Source organism: Pleurodeles waltl, chromosome 3_1, assembly GCF_031143425.1.
Source record: "Pleurodeles waltl isolate 20211129_DDA chromosome 3_1, aPleWal1.hap1.20221129, whole genome shotgun sequence".
In the NCBI taxonomy this organism is placed as follows: Eukaryota; Metazoa; Chordata; class Amphibia; order Caudata; family Salamandridae; genus Pleurodeles; species Pleurodeles waltl.
The window spans coordinates 1,332,753,365-1,332,770,252 of NC_090440.1; the positions used below are offsets into that span (position 1 = coordinate 1,332,753,365).

Genomic DNA, 16,888 nt, shown 5'->3' on the forward strand with positions numbered 1-16,888 from the left:
GCTGACAGAATGCAAGGTGATTCAGGATCCAGTTACTTGACAAGTTACGTAATCAGTGGTCTGACTGAGACTGTATTGAGGACAAAGTTGACAGTTGACATGTCAAACTGTGTACGTCCTGTGTTTTTGAAGGTGACAAATGAACCCAAGGGCTGTGTTACACGGCTTAATTAGTATCAATGGTTGACGGTGTATTTGACATAATGGCAACTCCTATGCTGTTCCAGGCATCATCAGGGGCAGTGCTTTTTGAAATGGGTGGTGTGCATGGAGGTGATCACAGGTGTGGGCTGCATCTGTTTCTCACCAGTCCTGTAGGTGAGACTTGCATTCTAAGGGCCAACAGACATTTTCACAAGGGGAAGCAATCTACATGTGCTAACAGGGCTCTGAAACTAGAAGACAGGGTATAAATTGACCTGACGTCCTTGCAGTCAGATGTTATATGACAATGGCATACCTTAGGAAAGGGTGTAGCACACTGGGTTACTAATGTTGGTCTGTGTGTAGGAGGTATTATCAGGGTACACATCTTAGTATTCCAGGGACCTCTTCCGACAGGTGGGTTGTGACCAGGTTCATGGGTGTGTCAGGAGTTAGGAAATGGGCTGACATGTACATGGAGTGTCATGTGCGCAATGCATGTCATATGTGTGGCACTTGTGCTCTCTATGTTCTGCTTATATGGAACTCTAGTCACAGATATTCCTTGCAAATATTGGATGCAGTTGGACTAACTGCTGTCAAGGGTCTGGTCAGGCATTCCTGTTAGTGATGCCTTATTTATGAGGCTTGTTTTCCCCTTATTGAGTGATGGTGTCATAGTTGTGTGCCATATGCTGCATTGGACCTCGCTTTCAACATGTATGTGTGAAATAGTTGTGGTCCTCTGCTATTGGCCTTCAAAGGAGATATGTACATGATATATGTCATTAAGAGTGTGTGTGTATGTGACCATTGTATGTTAGGCATCACATTAGCTCTGGGATGTTCCGTGTCCTACTCAGTATCTCAGCAATGCTCCATGAGGCAACACTCTTATTCTGATAAGTAGAGATGAAGGTGTGCAAAAAGGAATAGCCAGACCATGATATGGTGATTATAATAGGTGTTTATTTAAATTAGTTTACTAAAGTGGTGAAGGTGATCATATTCAGAAGAAATTATTTACAATCTGTTGCCGTCTGCGTATACCAGCAGCTGTGTTCTGTAGTTCCTCCTCCTGTTGCAGGCCAGCATCCTCCTCTTCCTCCTCTTCAGGCATGTGTGGCTCTGGTTCCAGGAGGGGAATGTTTCTTTTGATACAAATGTTGTGCAATATTGCACATGTGAGGATGATCCTACAGACCATCTCGGGGGAATATAGGAGGCTACCACCAGTGATGTCGAGGCAGCGGAACCTTGACTTGAGGATGCCGAAGGTCCGCTCGACAATGCTGCGTGTCCTCCTATGGGCCTCATTGTATGCACGCTCGGCAGCTGTACTTGGGTTGCCAAATGGTGTCATAATCCATGGCTGGATGCCATACCCCTGATCAGCTGCAAGAGTAAATGAATGGGATCATGTTGATGTAGCTGGCACTATTGAAAAGACCTTTCATGGCAGTAGTTGTCTTGTGTTGTCTGTGACTCCTTTGTGTACTAATGTGGCATCCTATGCTTGTAGGCTGTACCATCTGCATTGTGTTGTTTCCTTGGCTGAACGAGTGTTTGTCTGCTAACCGTTTGTCAGCAGTATGTTTTGGGATTTGCAGTACAGTTTGCCCTCCCTAGCATTGTGACTTGTGATACAGGTGTCCGTGTGTCTTCACTGGGGGTGAGATGATAGTTCCATGCAGAGTTAAAATTGAAAGTGTTCATATCAAAGTACCCTGGACATCCCATACCTTGAAACTTATGCAATGTATTAATGTAAATGTCATTGGGACACTTACAATTTGCAAGGTGACATTTAGGCAACCACACTCATTGACGTCTTCACATTAGGCTGTACAGTAATTTCCGATGTGTGACAGGTTCAATGGTGACTTAAGAAACATGGCTAGTGATGTCACGACCTCAGTGTGTTCCTGTTGACATGTTGCTGTTGTGGTGTATGTGTTGTGTGTCCTAGAAGGTTGCTGTGCAGTGAGTATTTAAGTAGGCTTTTGTACTTACCAACAAGTAGTCCATTGCCATACCGTCCATCCTGGAAGTGTTCATTGATGGTGCAGTGACGGAAGATGTATGAGTCATGTACACTCCCAGGATATTTAGCCACGATGTTGGTGATCAATCCCTGGTGATCGACTATGGCCTGCACGTTGATGGAATGTGTGTGCTTCCTGTTGCGGTAGAGGTGTTCAGTTGCAGCAGGTGGCACAAGGCGTACATGTGTGCAGTTGATTGCACCAAGGACATGTGGGAAGCCATTGATGAGGTAGAACCCCTGTTTTGTTTCCTGCTGCTTCTGCAGTGTGTTAGGGAAGCAGATGTGGCGGGTGTCAGTCGAATGATGGCATCCAGTACTTTGGGCAAAAAGGCGGAGAATGATGGTTGTGATATTCCGCCAACCAGGGCACCAGTTGTTTGGAAAGAGCCACTTGCCAGCATATGAAGTACGGCAAGCAGCTTTGTTTCTGTTGGGATGGTGCGGGGTGTCACCAAAGTGGGGGCCAAATGCTGTTCAATGTTTCGCAGCAGCAGCTGCTGAATGGCCTGCCAGTTCAACCGGTACCTCTGTATGATTTCGTGTTCCCTGAGGCCTGAAGGGTTGTTCTTGGGTGGAATATCCTCTCCTGCCTTCTGGGCTGCCTTTGGGGTCCCTGCTGGTGTTGTTGTAGCTGCTGTTGTTGCTGCTGGGCTCTGCATCTGCGTGCACGCTGGATTAGAATCACCTCTATGGCTACCTGTTGCTGCTCTGCTGTTTGTTCTGATTAAATACAGGTGTGTTTGCCCCATTTTAACGCCTGCCCTGACCCAGCCTTTTTTTTTTTAAGCAAATCGGGCTGTGCGTCATTTTCTGGCTCCGCCTCCCGGCTGTGCGTCATTTTTGCCTGAAAGCATAAATACGACGCACGGCCCTTTAAGCCATTTTTTGGACGGGCACGCCTACCTTGCATATAATTAATGCAAGGCGGGTTGCCGCATCCAAAAAATGACGCACACGGCGGAATTTTGTCGTCCGCTGGCTCAGGTGTCAAAGTTTAAATACGGGGCAACGTTTGTGCTGATTGTGCATCAAAGTTTTTTTGACCCACAATCACCGCAGACGGAGTATAAATATGCCCCGTAGTGTCTTAGGATTGAGCGCACTAGAACCCAGTGGCCGTGGGCAAACTCAATAAAAGTATTACATAATTATTTTGGGTGGTGTTGAGGTGTAGTTATTAATGGTTATAAACTAATGAGTAATTTAATGTTGTACGCTGGTGAATAAAAACTTTAGCTATGATCTCTGTGTGTGGAGTGTTCTTGTGCATGCTCCTGGGCTGGGGAGGATGCAACAAAATGTATCCTTTTATTATTTTGAAAGAATATTTACACCAAAAGCATCATTTTGTTTTATAATTTATTGTCTATTCTCACCCATGTGTTTCTATTGTTCGATGACCCCTTGTTCCCTCTTCTGGATGCAACTGTCTTCCTTTGACCTTAACTCCCCTTTCAACAGGAGATTGGGCTCCATCACATAGCCACACGTGCCCCAGCCATTGGGCTTTCTTCGATGAGCCATGCATGCTCAGTTGACATCCTGGTTAGTCGACGTATTTTAGATTTTTATCCTGAGCTATGATGCTAGCGAGGTTGGATAATAGAAGACTTTTAGGTGCCTTCTGCTCCCTGTATGTTAATGTTATTAAATCCTTGAGAAGGTGGCCACATAGCTCTGCCACTTCTGCATATATTTCATTTGGACTAAATCTGTGGGAGTGCAGTCCTAACTGTTTTACTGCCTCTCCAATGTACACACATGATTACCTGGTATTTGATGATTTCATGTACCTAGGGGGTTTATTCCACTCCCTCCTTGGTTTTATTTTGGATTCTTGACCCTTTAGGTGAGTTAAGACCACATATTTGCTCTTGTGCCCCATATTACATTTATTTAAAAATGGTCCTTTTAACCCTTACATACTTTTTTACAGGGTCTGTGATTACTTGTAAGTAGCATCCTTTATTAATTTGGGATTAATTTTTGTACCCCTCAGGCTGAAATTTGTTGTTCTCTGTGGGTTACTAAATGACTGCCCACTTTCTGAAGTCTTGGCCCTGTAGGTTCCTTGTTAATTCTCTCCCCTTGTTAAACTTCAACCTATTTTATTTTTTTTTATTTATTTTATTTCTTATGATGTATTAACTTCCCTTCCTGGCAGCATGCTCAACTAACACTCACTTGTCCTGATGATGTTATCATCGTAACCCTGAAGTAGAAATGCAAAATGACTGTATTGAAGCCCCCATCCACAAACATTTCTTGGAGTCGAGAGTCATGCATAATTTTATGACTTCCAGTTTGGGCTGGACTGTTCCCATCAGGAGCAGGGTCAAGCCTGATTTGCATTGGGAGGATCCATCTGAGATGGCATGGATTTGGATGAGGCTCCTAACAATTGCCAGTGGCTTAGATTAATTCAAGCCTACTATCCATCACCTTGGTGTTGCAGTTGATGCTGTAAGTGCAACGGGTAAGCCCAGACATCAGGCCCATAATCATTGTGCCACTGGAATCAATTTATACCTGGCTGATATGCCTTTATCAGGGTGAAAGCAGACCTGGGTTGCTTGTATTCCTGTTCAGGGAGGATCTGGCATTGACTGTTCCCATAGGGAGCAAGGTAAAGGCTGATTTGCATTTGGGTGGGTCCAAACTGAGGTAGCTTGGGTGGTTGAAAATCAATGGTTTGAGATGCAGCCTGCGCGATTGCCAGTGGCTGAGATTAATTCAAGTATTCTATTCATCGACTGGTTGTTGTTGCATTAGACATCAGCAGTGGCAGTCAGAGCTGCACTGCACTCTCTGCAGCATATCAAAGGTCAGATTGGCTCATGAGCAGAAATTAAAGTAATCTAACATGAAAAGACATGTTAAAATCAATTACAGATAATTATATGTAAAGTTCTTTTAAAGTTCTATGCCCAGGTCTTTGCAGAATCTTTAAATGAGAACAAATGAGCCGATATTTTTTCTCCGAGAAAGGAGGCTGCCTTGTTCCTTTGTTTATTTTTATGCTCTTCAGTCCCTGGTTATCACTTCGTCAAGTAAATTGAATGCAAGGGCGTAGCTTCCATGGGTGCAGCAGGTGCAGTTTCACAGGTCCTAGAGGCCGGAGAGGCCCACTGAGCCCTTATTATTGTTGTATTATATAATTCAAACGACAGTCAGGAGGTTCATGTCCTGCTTTGTTCAATGGCCCCTGACACACTGACTACGCCTTTGATGGAACGTGGATTTAAGTTAATACAAGTCGAAAAAGCTAAACTGCACAATCTTTGGCTGCATGTCAATAATCTCATGAGTGCATGATACATGCCTCTATGACAACATTATTTCAATATAAAAATAATGTAAATGAATGTCGATGTCTATTGATAATCGTGTTCTAATATTTGTATTGATGAGAATCAAGTAGCAATCTAGCATCAATAAGGTACACTCATGGATCAGTGAGAGGAAAAATATCTCACAATTGAGCAGATGGAAGTTGATTATTGCGCATAAATTATGAAGTTCATGATGGCAAGATTTCTTTGTGACCTGAGGGCAGATAAGCACTAAGAATACTGAGCTGTTTAATGGTTCCATGGACAGACAAGTCACTTTGATTTTGAGCTCATTTAATGGGGGCATACACTTTTTAAAAAAATACATTCGTTGCTATCAACTTTTTCTGGACTTTTCTTTATTTATCATAAAATATGGTGACTGTTTTGTTAAACATTAAAAAACGTATTTTACAAAATGAACACAGTAGTACATGGTAATAATTACATAAACAAGATATATATTTTAGTGTAGGTTGTAAAATAAAGCAGCTTTATTTGGCTGATTGCATCCTAATATCTATTCCCTATATAGTTTTTATTCAATTTATTTGGTTTTTGGAGCGTACCCTTTATATACTCTTAATTAATACTGTATATCTTTACATATTCATGAAACAAATGACTCAAAACACATGGACTTACCAAAGACTCAAAATAAATTTCCACAACAATGTTTCGACTCCTCCTATCCTCAGGTAGAACAAGATTGTTTGTCAAGTTTCTTATTAACTATTGCTGATTTGTGATTCCGGAAAAGGGTTAATTTGTCAGTCAAGCTGCAGCTTTAAACTGCAGCAGTCAGGCTACAATGGTACAATGTCCTATGAAAACCGTATTATGTTTAGCTTTTAACTAAGGAGCTGTTTAACAAATCTACACAAAACCTTCCAAACAAAAAGTCCATCTTCCTTCACTCTTTCCTGGAACGTTTTGCACCAATCCATATAGTGGAGGCCAAGAAAAGATGTGTCCCAATACATAGATTTCCCATATTAACTACCATAGTGAACTTAGCTCTCCAATACAGAAACAGGCCTTATTCCAGATTTGACAAAAAAGATGGAAATTTGCTCAGAAAGCATGTTTTTGTGATTATAGTGATTTGGTGAAAATCACATTTGGTTTTGTTTAAAACTTTTGCAGGTTCTGCAGTTCTCCAATGGTACTGGTACTCAAGCCTCTTCTCCATGTACATGAGTATCATTCAAGCTTCACTGAGGACGCTTGCATAATACCATAGTATCATGTGGGTGAACTTGAGTGGTGGCACCCGTGGAGCATCGCAATGCCGTATGGAAGTGTGCTGTTTCTCGCATGAGTACCATGGTACCTACAGCATGAACTTTTTTAAAAACATTTTGTTACAGTGCGGAAGCTCTGGGACACCCTCCCCCAACAAGCATCAGTCAGTGAGGGCATCACTACCAAGCCCCTTTATCAATTGTTTTCTTTTTTCACATTTGTAGGACTCAGGGTCCAAGTCCACATAGCCTGAAATGGCAGGTGCAACATTTTTCTTTGGTTAAGGTCATCCAATGATATGGCTCAGTATAGCAGGACTGGGACGGGACCAAGAGCACCAAAATAGTTGATGGGGAAAAAAGCTCCCTCAGCCAAACAGAAGGCTCTATTTTCTTTAATTTTCAGTACTCGGGATTCCGGCAGGAATCCTGTTGGGCCAACCATCCAGATATGTATGAACAAATTTACATTCAATGACAAAATGCATGCTAAGTTAAGTTCTAATTTGTTTTCAAATTTGGTGTAATTCCACACAACCATTTGCTTCTGTAATGGAGAGCAAACTTTCCTCTGGGAATTAACATGGGAAACTAATGTTTTGGGCACCCCTTCTTTTTATTGGCATGCGCTTGTGGAAATGATGCCAAGCTTTCTAGGAAGGAGCTGCGTTGGATGATTTTATTTTTTGGGAGGTTTTGTGCAGATTTCTCAAACAATGCCAATGTTATTAGACAAACAAAAACACTTTCCTATGGAAACTCTGACTTAACTTTAACTACTGAATTGCAACCTTCAAGCATAGGTTAAGAAAAAAAAGGGGGGTCCACAATGTTGATTTCCCATGTTAATTCCCATGAGATATTTTGCTTTCTGAAACAGAAAAACAATGGATGAATAGAAGAACACCAAATTTGGCAGACTGATAAAAATGTGGTTTCTAGCCATGAAGGGGTGAAAAAGTTCAATATATCAGGATGGTTAGTAACAGAGGAGTACCACAGTGGGGGAGGGCTGCAGTGGGGAGTTTGGGACAAGGCCTGTTAGCACCCCCACTCTGAGCATGGCCTAAGGCCATGCGCAGTGGGCATTTGTTGACTGAATATGATAAAAAAACAGAAATTCCCTGAAAAAAACAATGGTTGAAGTGGTATTATATTTAGGTATGACAATATTATTTTAGCTTATGTTAATAAACCCAGAAATTTACTGAAAATAAACAAAGGTTAAGCTGGCATTATAGTTAAGTATGGTAATAGGATCTTAGCTTACTGTGAAATAAAAATCAGAAATTCATGTAAAAAACAAAGGTTAAAGTGACATTTTGCTTAGGTGTAGAACTGAAATAAAAACACGTTTGTTAAACCACAAGAACCATGAAATTCACCAGTTATAGCTTACTGGGCTAACTATAATGTGCACCCCTGGCATGCTCTGCTTATGACCTCACATCTTACATTACTCATTATGTGTGATTTAAATAATTTTTTATTATCCTTCACACTTTCAAATTTCATTTCGATCTCTTAATAACAGATTTGTACAAAGCAGTTAGATCACTTTCATGAACATTTGTCAGTTGTTAATTGAGCTATACAACTAAACTTGAACAATTCAAACATGCGCTGCTCACTCAAGACATGTTAAATGACATCATTAATTACATTATTCCAGACATGCAGAACCAACTGTAATGTTGGTTACCAATGAAATCTGTTTAAATTGTTCTGTAGCTACGCTTTCTGCATGCATGCAGCGTTCTTCATATATTTGGACCACCACTCACATATTGAAGTCAAGTTAATCTACGCAAACAGGGAAAATAGGCAAATGTTGGGAAATAAGAAACCATGAGCTGCATGTTATCCAAAATGTATAATTTTCTTTTATTGGAAACATTTTTCTTTTATGGTAAAATATTATTTTGTAAATATGACAGTTCATGAATGCAAATGATACCTGATTCGTAATGCCTGCTAGGAGTGAAAAGTTTAAATACATTTTAAAACAGTTAATTAACAAAATGCATGACAGGTTTTGTTTAGATTACTTACATACCGTTTTATAGAATAACATCAGAACAATTTGGATTTGGTTAATTACTGCACACCTACAGTAAACTGAAACTCTTAAGTGACAGGCCCTCTTACTCCTGCCCTATATGTTCAAAGTTCTCAACCTCATAAACTTCATATTAAAATGCTAGCGCTGTCTTCTAGATAGCATGAGACAAGATCATTGGAGAATATACAAGAAGAGATAGAGAGTATACAATGAGAATGAGTTCTGAAAGTGAAAGGATTCATTGTCGAATTTATGTTTTCTGTCAATCAAAATTATAGGTTTCAGGTTTTAGCAGCAATCACAAAATAAAATTAACAGCAGATACAATTATTTTAAACCAATATGTGACTAGACCAAAATGTAATTCAATAATAAAATAATTAAGTTTCAAATTGGCATGACAAATAACATAAAAACAGCCATAGTAAAGTGGCAGCTTCTATTGTTTTTTCAATTGTTCTCGTAAATAAATTGGTGTGGACTGTTATAAGAATTTCTGTCAGCTTTTTATGGTCAAGTTCTGATATCCGGGGTTTTCAACTCATAATTCAGCATCTGACAACATATAGGTCATGTGAATTTATTTGACCAATTAAATTAACTATTTGGGTGGGACTTTTTCAAACTCATCATTTAAAAGTTGAGGTTGTCAATATATTTTTCATAGTTAAATTGTGTTCCAATTACTGCTTATATGTATATAGCCACATAAGTATGTTTTACTTTAACGAAAATGTGGACTTGTACCTATCTGCAGCTACCAGAACAGTTTCCTCTTCATTTGTACACAATGAAGGGTCGGAAGCTTAGTGCCCCCATTTGGAGTCAGCCAGATCGGGGTGAGGTACTTACCTCACACCGTAAATACCATAACTGCCAGTTTACTGGTGTGATTAATACCTCCCTTATGATTCCTATGAATAGGTTGAATAGTTTCCATTGGCCGTTTTAAGTTTTAGTGTTAGACCTGGGTATTGGGAGATGCCAGCAGGAACATTATGCAAATTTGAAAAGGGTTGTTTGTCAGAATATTGAGAACACAAATATAGTCTGACATAAATGCTGTTGCCTAAATATCATTTATAAAGATAATGTTCAGTCATTAACTCCAACGGGGCACTATTTCTTTTAAGCGATTTTGACGGTGCTATATTACTTAGGATGTGATATTCTGGTATTACCCCTGCAGTCTTCAAATTTGACAAGGTTTTAGCCAATGCTATTGGTCTAGAAGTGCATACTTTTCCACCATCAAAGTATTCAGCTTCTCCCTCCCACAGTCGTCAGGAACCCAACCTATCTCCAATCGACAACACCAGGAATTTCTGAATAGATGCCACTCACAATCCTAAACGCATACTGAACATGCTGGCTACTCCCTTGGTTGTTTATGTCAACTGGTGGGCTTTATCAGAGTGCTACGTCTCCTCTGGCGTCAGTAAGGAAGTAAGTTTAAGGACCCCTCTCTAAATTCTGGTGGGTAACCCCTGAAATCTGTCAGTTATAAGGCACAAATGTCAATCAACAAAGGTCAATGATATGAAAGCAAAAATGTAGACCTCCAGTTCCGATACCAATAACATCCTCTTCTCTACAAAAGGCCCTTCTGGTGCATATTTATGAAATGTAAGTAAAAAATCAGCATTGGATTGATCCATATATCCACAGTAGCCATACAATCATTCAATTTGACACAAATGCCCCATGGAAGCCGCTTGGTATTTTCATTGGTACTTCAGCTCTTCCAATTTCAGTGAATGTCTTGGCATCCAACACAAGAAGAAATGTGTTTTTATTCTGTAGAGGAAACACTAATTTAATTAAAGTAAAATTAATACAAAAAATAAAACATGAAATAAAGAAACCTTAGCACATGAAGATTGAAGTAATCTGTTGTAATGAGTCTTTAAAAAAAAAAAAGAAATGATCTCAACAATTTTGTGCCCCTCGCCAAAGTATACTTAACTGGCTACTAGAAGAAATGTTAGTTAATATGTTTCAACACTCTGTAAGACAAAGCAGTGCGCTAGAATGAACCAAAGGATGTGCTGGTGACATTATGGCCAGTCAGGTTTTTTATATTCAGCTGAAAGGTTAAACACAGACACATTTCATTCATTCTAAGACAAGAGGTGCCAATACCAAATCAAACTAAAATATTAATGTTCCAAAAGACTTATAAACATATATTTGGTTTGGGGCTAACTTGGATGGGATTTACAGGTACCTTTTTCCTATCACAGTAGTTGCTAAAGAACAAGTGGTTTAACGTTTTGAATTACTTTTAAGTTTATAATCAAATATTTTTCTCTGTTGATTTGTATTCAACTTAATAAGCGTTTGGGCGTTCTTCTGAGCTTCTGGAATGTCCAGTGTGAGATTTTCCAATGAGCCAAGAACCTCATCTAATGAGCAGGGACTACAAACTTGGTAGTTTCGATGAAGAGTGTTGCTAGCGCAGGTGTCTTAATCAAAAGTATTAATGAGAGTTCTTATACCATGAGTAATGGATTTTGTGTAGAAATTAAAATAACATAGAAAAATAATGCACACATTTGAAAATGTGATGACGGGGCGTGGCCGCCAATGTTCACGAAGTGTACTTATTAATAGTTTACTAATATGAAATGTTAAGTATTATAATTGAATAATGTCATATTAAGGGTTATGCATTATGTATGGGCTTTATTCATTGTAGGCCTTAACTTAGCAGAGGTCTTGACCTTGTTGCTCAGCTTCATATCAAGCTGTATTTCTTAACGTTTAATAAATGGCCGTTCAGAGATTTAAACTGTGATTTTTCATTGTATTTTTTAAATGTGCTCGTAGCTTAAAGTCTTTCTCATGAGAACCGATAGCTAGAAGGTGCTGTTCTTGCTAAATGTAACAATATGTGTGTAATGTGTGTAAGACTGACTTTCTCAGGAGGAGAACAATGGAGACACTGACTGGAGTATAAGCTGCAACAATATTGTTACCTGATGAGCCGGAACATTGCAAGAAAAGCCAATCAGCGACATGTGGAACGGAGTAGTGGTAGAATTAATAGATGTGAAGTTTTAGTTTTATTGGACAAAATGTGAACATGAGATCCCTTGACCAATAGGGATTTGGGAAGTAGTGTTAGGAAATTTAACTTAACGGGACTGCACTGAGAAGAAGCAGCCATTTAGCACATTATCCATTCTCTTGCTGGTCGAACGGTAGTTACTTTCTTGTGCGTCTTGACAAGAGACGTGCTTAACTTTAATTCTTAAAGACTTGCGTTTTCTGAACTTTGATGCTGAATCCTGATGCCTTGCTGACTGAGCTGTTGTCCTGATGACGAAGACTGTCTTAGTTTGCCGATCCAATTAGATAGAGGTATTATTGTACCCATGTGCTTGTTATGCCTATTTGCTTTTTTTTCTAGGCACCAACCGCAGGGAAACATCCCCAACCACGACTCCAGAAAAATGAAGTTGTGGACAAAAAATGCAAAATAACGGTTTTGTTAACCGCGACTTCCTTTTTTGACGCCTTAACCACACATGTGCTGAACAACGCACATGCATGGTTAAGGCACAGAAGAAGGGAGTCGGCTTCGTCAGAGGATGTGATCAGGTAAGTGGGGCTGGGGCCGTTTTAGGGGCGGGGTGGGGGTGTCGGGGCATTTTTAGTTTTAGGGGTGAGGTGGGGGCGTCAGGGTAGTTTAGGTTTAGGGGCGGGTATTTTTAGTTTTTAGGGGTGGGGTGGGGGGGTCGGTTAGTTTAGGTTTGAGGGGGTGCTGTAGTTTTAGGGGTGGGATGGGGGTCGCAGTAGTTTTAGGGGTGGGGTGGGGGGTAGGGGTATTTTTAGTTTTTGGGATGGGAGTCCGGTTAGTTTACGTTTAGGGGCGGGTGGGTGGGTCAGGGTATTTTTAGTTTTTATGGGTGGGGTTGGGGGTGTTCGGGGTAGTTTAGGTTTTAGGGGGGTGGCAGGTCGGGGTAGTTTAGGTTTTAGGAGGGGGTGGCTGTATTTTTAGGGGCAAGGGTGGGGGGGTCGCATGCTGATCTCACGCATGCCGTTCACGCATGCCTTTACCAGGAATGCCGGCAATCGTGGTAACAACGCGGTCGTTGTTCCAACAGCGTTGTTTAGGCATGCGTGCTTCCAGCATGTGTTGATCCGACTCCTATTCCCAACTGCATTATTTTGATAGAGCCATAGTTAGATGGTTTCCAAATTTGTGTTTACTAAATTGTTTTGCATGAAGCCCAGCATGCTGATGCTAATCTGATGTTAGAGAAGGATTCTCACTAATGAAAGTCTGCCAATAGGGAAAAATGTTTGATGAATTTCTTTGCTGAATCTAAATGTATGAGATACTGTTTGCTCAATTATTCTTGTTATTCATTTGCACTGTAACTTTGGAATGTGTAGTTGTTCAAGCTTTGATTAGATTGCGTTTCTTTCGGCGCTTTGGACAGCCAGTGTTATTTCTGTATGTGTATCATCTGATTTTGTGATTATCTTACCTGACTTTAGCATTGTTAATATAGGGAAATAAATATTCCAACTTTTACTAAAGGTGTGGTTATTCATGACTGAAAGGTCATGGCATGTGACAATTATTGACTCCATTGATTATTAATGCTATTGATTATCATTGATTGATTGATTATTGACGTGCATGTACTGGAGTTATGGTGGGATCATCTTAATCGAGAGTCAATAGGTTCATCGACCTATTCGTGTCCCCTTGTAAGTTTACTTATTAAGGTCAGACGCACTGGGATGGTTTGTCTCCTTAAGAGCTCACCAAAGACACCAGGTACAGAGTAACAGGTACTAACAGAGAAGATAGCAGAGGCTGATGGTTTGTCGCTTTAAGAGCCTATCACAGACGCCCGGGATAGAATAACAGGTAATAACAAAGATAGTAGTAGGATTGATGGTCACAGAGGTGATAGCAGGAAGACATCATGATCAACGGAGATGGTAGTAGCTAGAAGATTTGGTCTTTTGAGAGTTCATTATTACTGAGATTTGGATTTTATTTTTCAATGATGTTAATTGGAGAGAAAATGTTTCCATAAGTCCAGAAATGACTTTCCCAGAATCTCAGATCTTGCTAATGGTTGTCTGAGATTGTTCTCGGCGTCCTAGTGATAGTGTGAATAAAGTATGCACAGCTTAAGCTAATCACAGGTGAATTGTGAGGTTTGTGAGGGTTTAGGGAGTTTGCGTACTCCTAATGAAGTTGTAGCAGGAGTGTGCATACTCCGCAGTATGAGAGTAGGGAAGTTGTCGAACATCACGTGTGTGGCGCTTTGTGCTTAAACATTGTCCACGTGGTTGTTGATGTATGGACCCTGCATGGTCTAAGACTCCGGAGTATATTGAAAAGTGTATGAGACACTTGGGTTTTATGTTGTAATTTGTCTGGTTTAGTAGGTCAATCGGGCATGGTCGACAAGTCAGAGTGTGAGTCAAAGTGAGTGAAATAATTTTTCGACTGAGATCTGGCGAGTCCTATGTGCACCAGGACAGACTCACTGATCAGTTGAAAGTAAAATATGCGGGTTGAATTTTGCTTGCGAATCAGGGAAACTGAGCAAGGAGGAGTAGCTGCAAAAGCAGGAGCCATCAGTGAAAAATCTATAACGTTTCTGAAGCGATTGTGTTACTTTTCCTGTAGTAAACCAGCAGATTTGGTTTCTGGTTTTGATTAGTGCTTGCAATTTTTGCATTAGTCTTGTGTGAATCAAAGTTTGGAACGACAAGCCGCAAGACTTTGTAAGCCACAATACATGCGAGTGTGACGTCATCTGAGCCGCGCTGGGATAGGTTCGTTAGTGAGAAGGGTCGAGAAGTACAGGTGAAGCTACACCACCAGAAACTACACCAGTTTACATTGTAATGGAAGAGAAGGGTGTTGCGCCATGTCTTTGGCTAAAGCAATGGTGCAAAGTGACAGAGAAAGTTGGGAACTTAGCATTTCCTACAAATGGGACGTTCAATTTGAGGGTTTTAGAGCATATAAGGATTGTGCTATATGAATCAAAGCCCCTTCCTATACCAGCACAGTTTGAGACATTAGCGATTTGGGAGCTAGTAGCCAGACAGCAAAAGCAACAGAAATTTGAGAGGAGAATGAGAAAAGCTGAAAAGACTTTAACAGAGGCTAGGTGGGACAATGATCAGATAGCTTGGGGGATGGAGACTTTGCACAGAATTAAGTTGTTTCCGGCAATTACGCAGAACAATGAGAAGGAAGGAAGGAAACCTACTAGAAAGACTAACAGGAGTCCGTCTGAAGGAAGGGAGGCTAGAAAGTCTTCAACAGTGGAGGAAGAATCAGATGATGACGAGTTCATTTTGCAGTTATTGAGAAATCGCCCACCACCATATGCAGCACATGAGTGGTCAGAGCACCAGTGCTGATCCTTCAGCTCCGACACAGGTTAATGGTGTCAGGAATCCCCAAGGTGCCTCCTGCGTTATCTGTCAGCATCTCCAGGGATTAGGCTTAAATCATATCTCTGTTCTTGGTTAAACCTTCATGTTTCTAAGTAAACATAATGTGCTGTGTTACACAATTGGTTTTTTTTAATCAATGCTTGTTTTACCAATGATTGTTTGCTAATGTGAGCAGGTATAGACATGTGCTTCTAATTGGGTGTGGTGTAGACATGTGCTTCTATTTGGGTGTGGTGACTCATCCACATGTGGAAACTCAATTGCTTTCCTGATTGGCTATAAATAGCAGAGTGGAGCATGCCTCCCTGCTTGGCTTTGTTTTGCTTCCTGATCTCAGCATCTGATTTGGCAGTCCGGCCCCTGCTGTCATCCTTGTGTTCAGGACTTTTGAGGCAATTCTTTTCTTTGTTCCTGTACCAGCTGACACCAGGCATTCCTCCAGCACTCCAGAAACGACTGCAGCTATGTGACTAGTATTCTCCAGGGAGTTTGTTCTTTGAGCGCTGCGCTTTCCTAGAACTGCTGGGGTATTTCAGACCTCGTATTTTGGCAGAGTGCTTATCTTGAGGAGACAAATGCATTTCTGAACATTCTACATTATTATTGTAGTTACTTGCCTAAATGTGCTTCAGGAAATCTACTTGAGCTCAAGTACTACAAAAAGTGACAGTGCAATTTTAAAAGAGCATTTCCGTGACTTTTCTTTCTCTAATAGCATAACTCTTGGATTTAAATTGTGTCATTCATGCCTGTGTTTTGGGTTTGAGGAATTTGCTTTTGAAGGGTTTTTCACACACACAGTGAAACCAAACTGTGCCACCCTAACTGTTTAAACCTAGAGTGGACATCTGTATTTCTTGGATTGTTTTTGTTCCTTTTAGTTTAACCCTATGCATGCAGGAAAGTTATATACATGATATAATTAATGCCCTTGTTTGTCTTTCTTGTGCATGATAAGTGCAACCACAGTTCTAATTGTAGTATGCAACAGTGAATCTCTGTGAAGCCAGCCCTAGTGTCGCAGTACTTATTGTTATGGTACTCAATTTGGATTTTTGGTAATGCAGTGTTAGTAATTGTGCCAACAGTTATTATTATCCAAGAAAAGTGCTGGAGCATCCCAGTGTCCTTTTACCGCTCCCGTGCCCATATCAGAAAGAGAGATTCCGTTTCAAGGAAGCTGAGTGCACTAACTCTGCTGTCACTCTGTCAACAACGACCTGCCCCCTAAAGATGCAGGGTGCCTGGCTGGACCGGCAAGACGTGGCAGTGTTTTGTCTCTTTCTCTTCCACTCCCCCTTTCCTTTTGGAACACCTGCCGGGGTTTCTGTGTCCACCAGGAAGTACCAAGAGGTGTTCCAGGAGGTCGGGGGCATACCATCGCCCCTGCAGACGTCCTGCTTTTCAGGTGAGTGGCCCCTTCTTGACATAGGACAGTGAGTCCGGAGCAGGTTAATACTGGCCTGACACAGAGTCCGATGAGGGGTAGTCTTCATGCACCTACTACTCCTGTGGTGCAACATCAGGTGCAACCGCCACAGGTTCAGAGGATTTACCCTGATGTGCCAGTTATGGAAACGACTTTGAACTTAATGGTGCCTATGGAACAGGTTTACCC

General features: G+C 40.9%; 1 protein-coding gene across 4 annotated transcripts in view; it reads right to left on the bottom strand.

Annotated features, from left to right (window-relative positions):
- LOC138285127 (carotenoid-cleaving dioxygenase, mitochondrial-like) overlaps positions 1–16,888 on the bottom strand; it is a 374,127-nt gene that overhangs the window by 69,798 nt on the left and 287,441 nt on the right. The window contains exon 12 of one of the 4 annotated variants that reach the window (XM_069224692.1): positions 8,628–10,626. The exons of 2 other annotated variants lie outside the window; for them this stretch is intronic. In XM_069224692.1, coding sequence (XP_069080793.1) covers positions 10,513–10,626 — 114 coding nt within the window. In that variant the 3' untranslated portion in view covers positions 8,628–10,512. Of the gene's footprint in view, positions 1–8,627; positions 10,641–16,888 lie in introns of those variants that run through there. One more of the 4 variants, XM_069224693.1, reaches the window with a different exon arrangement.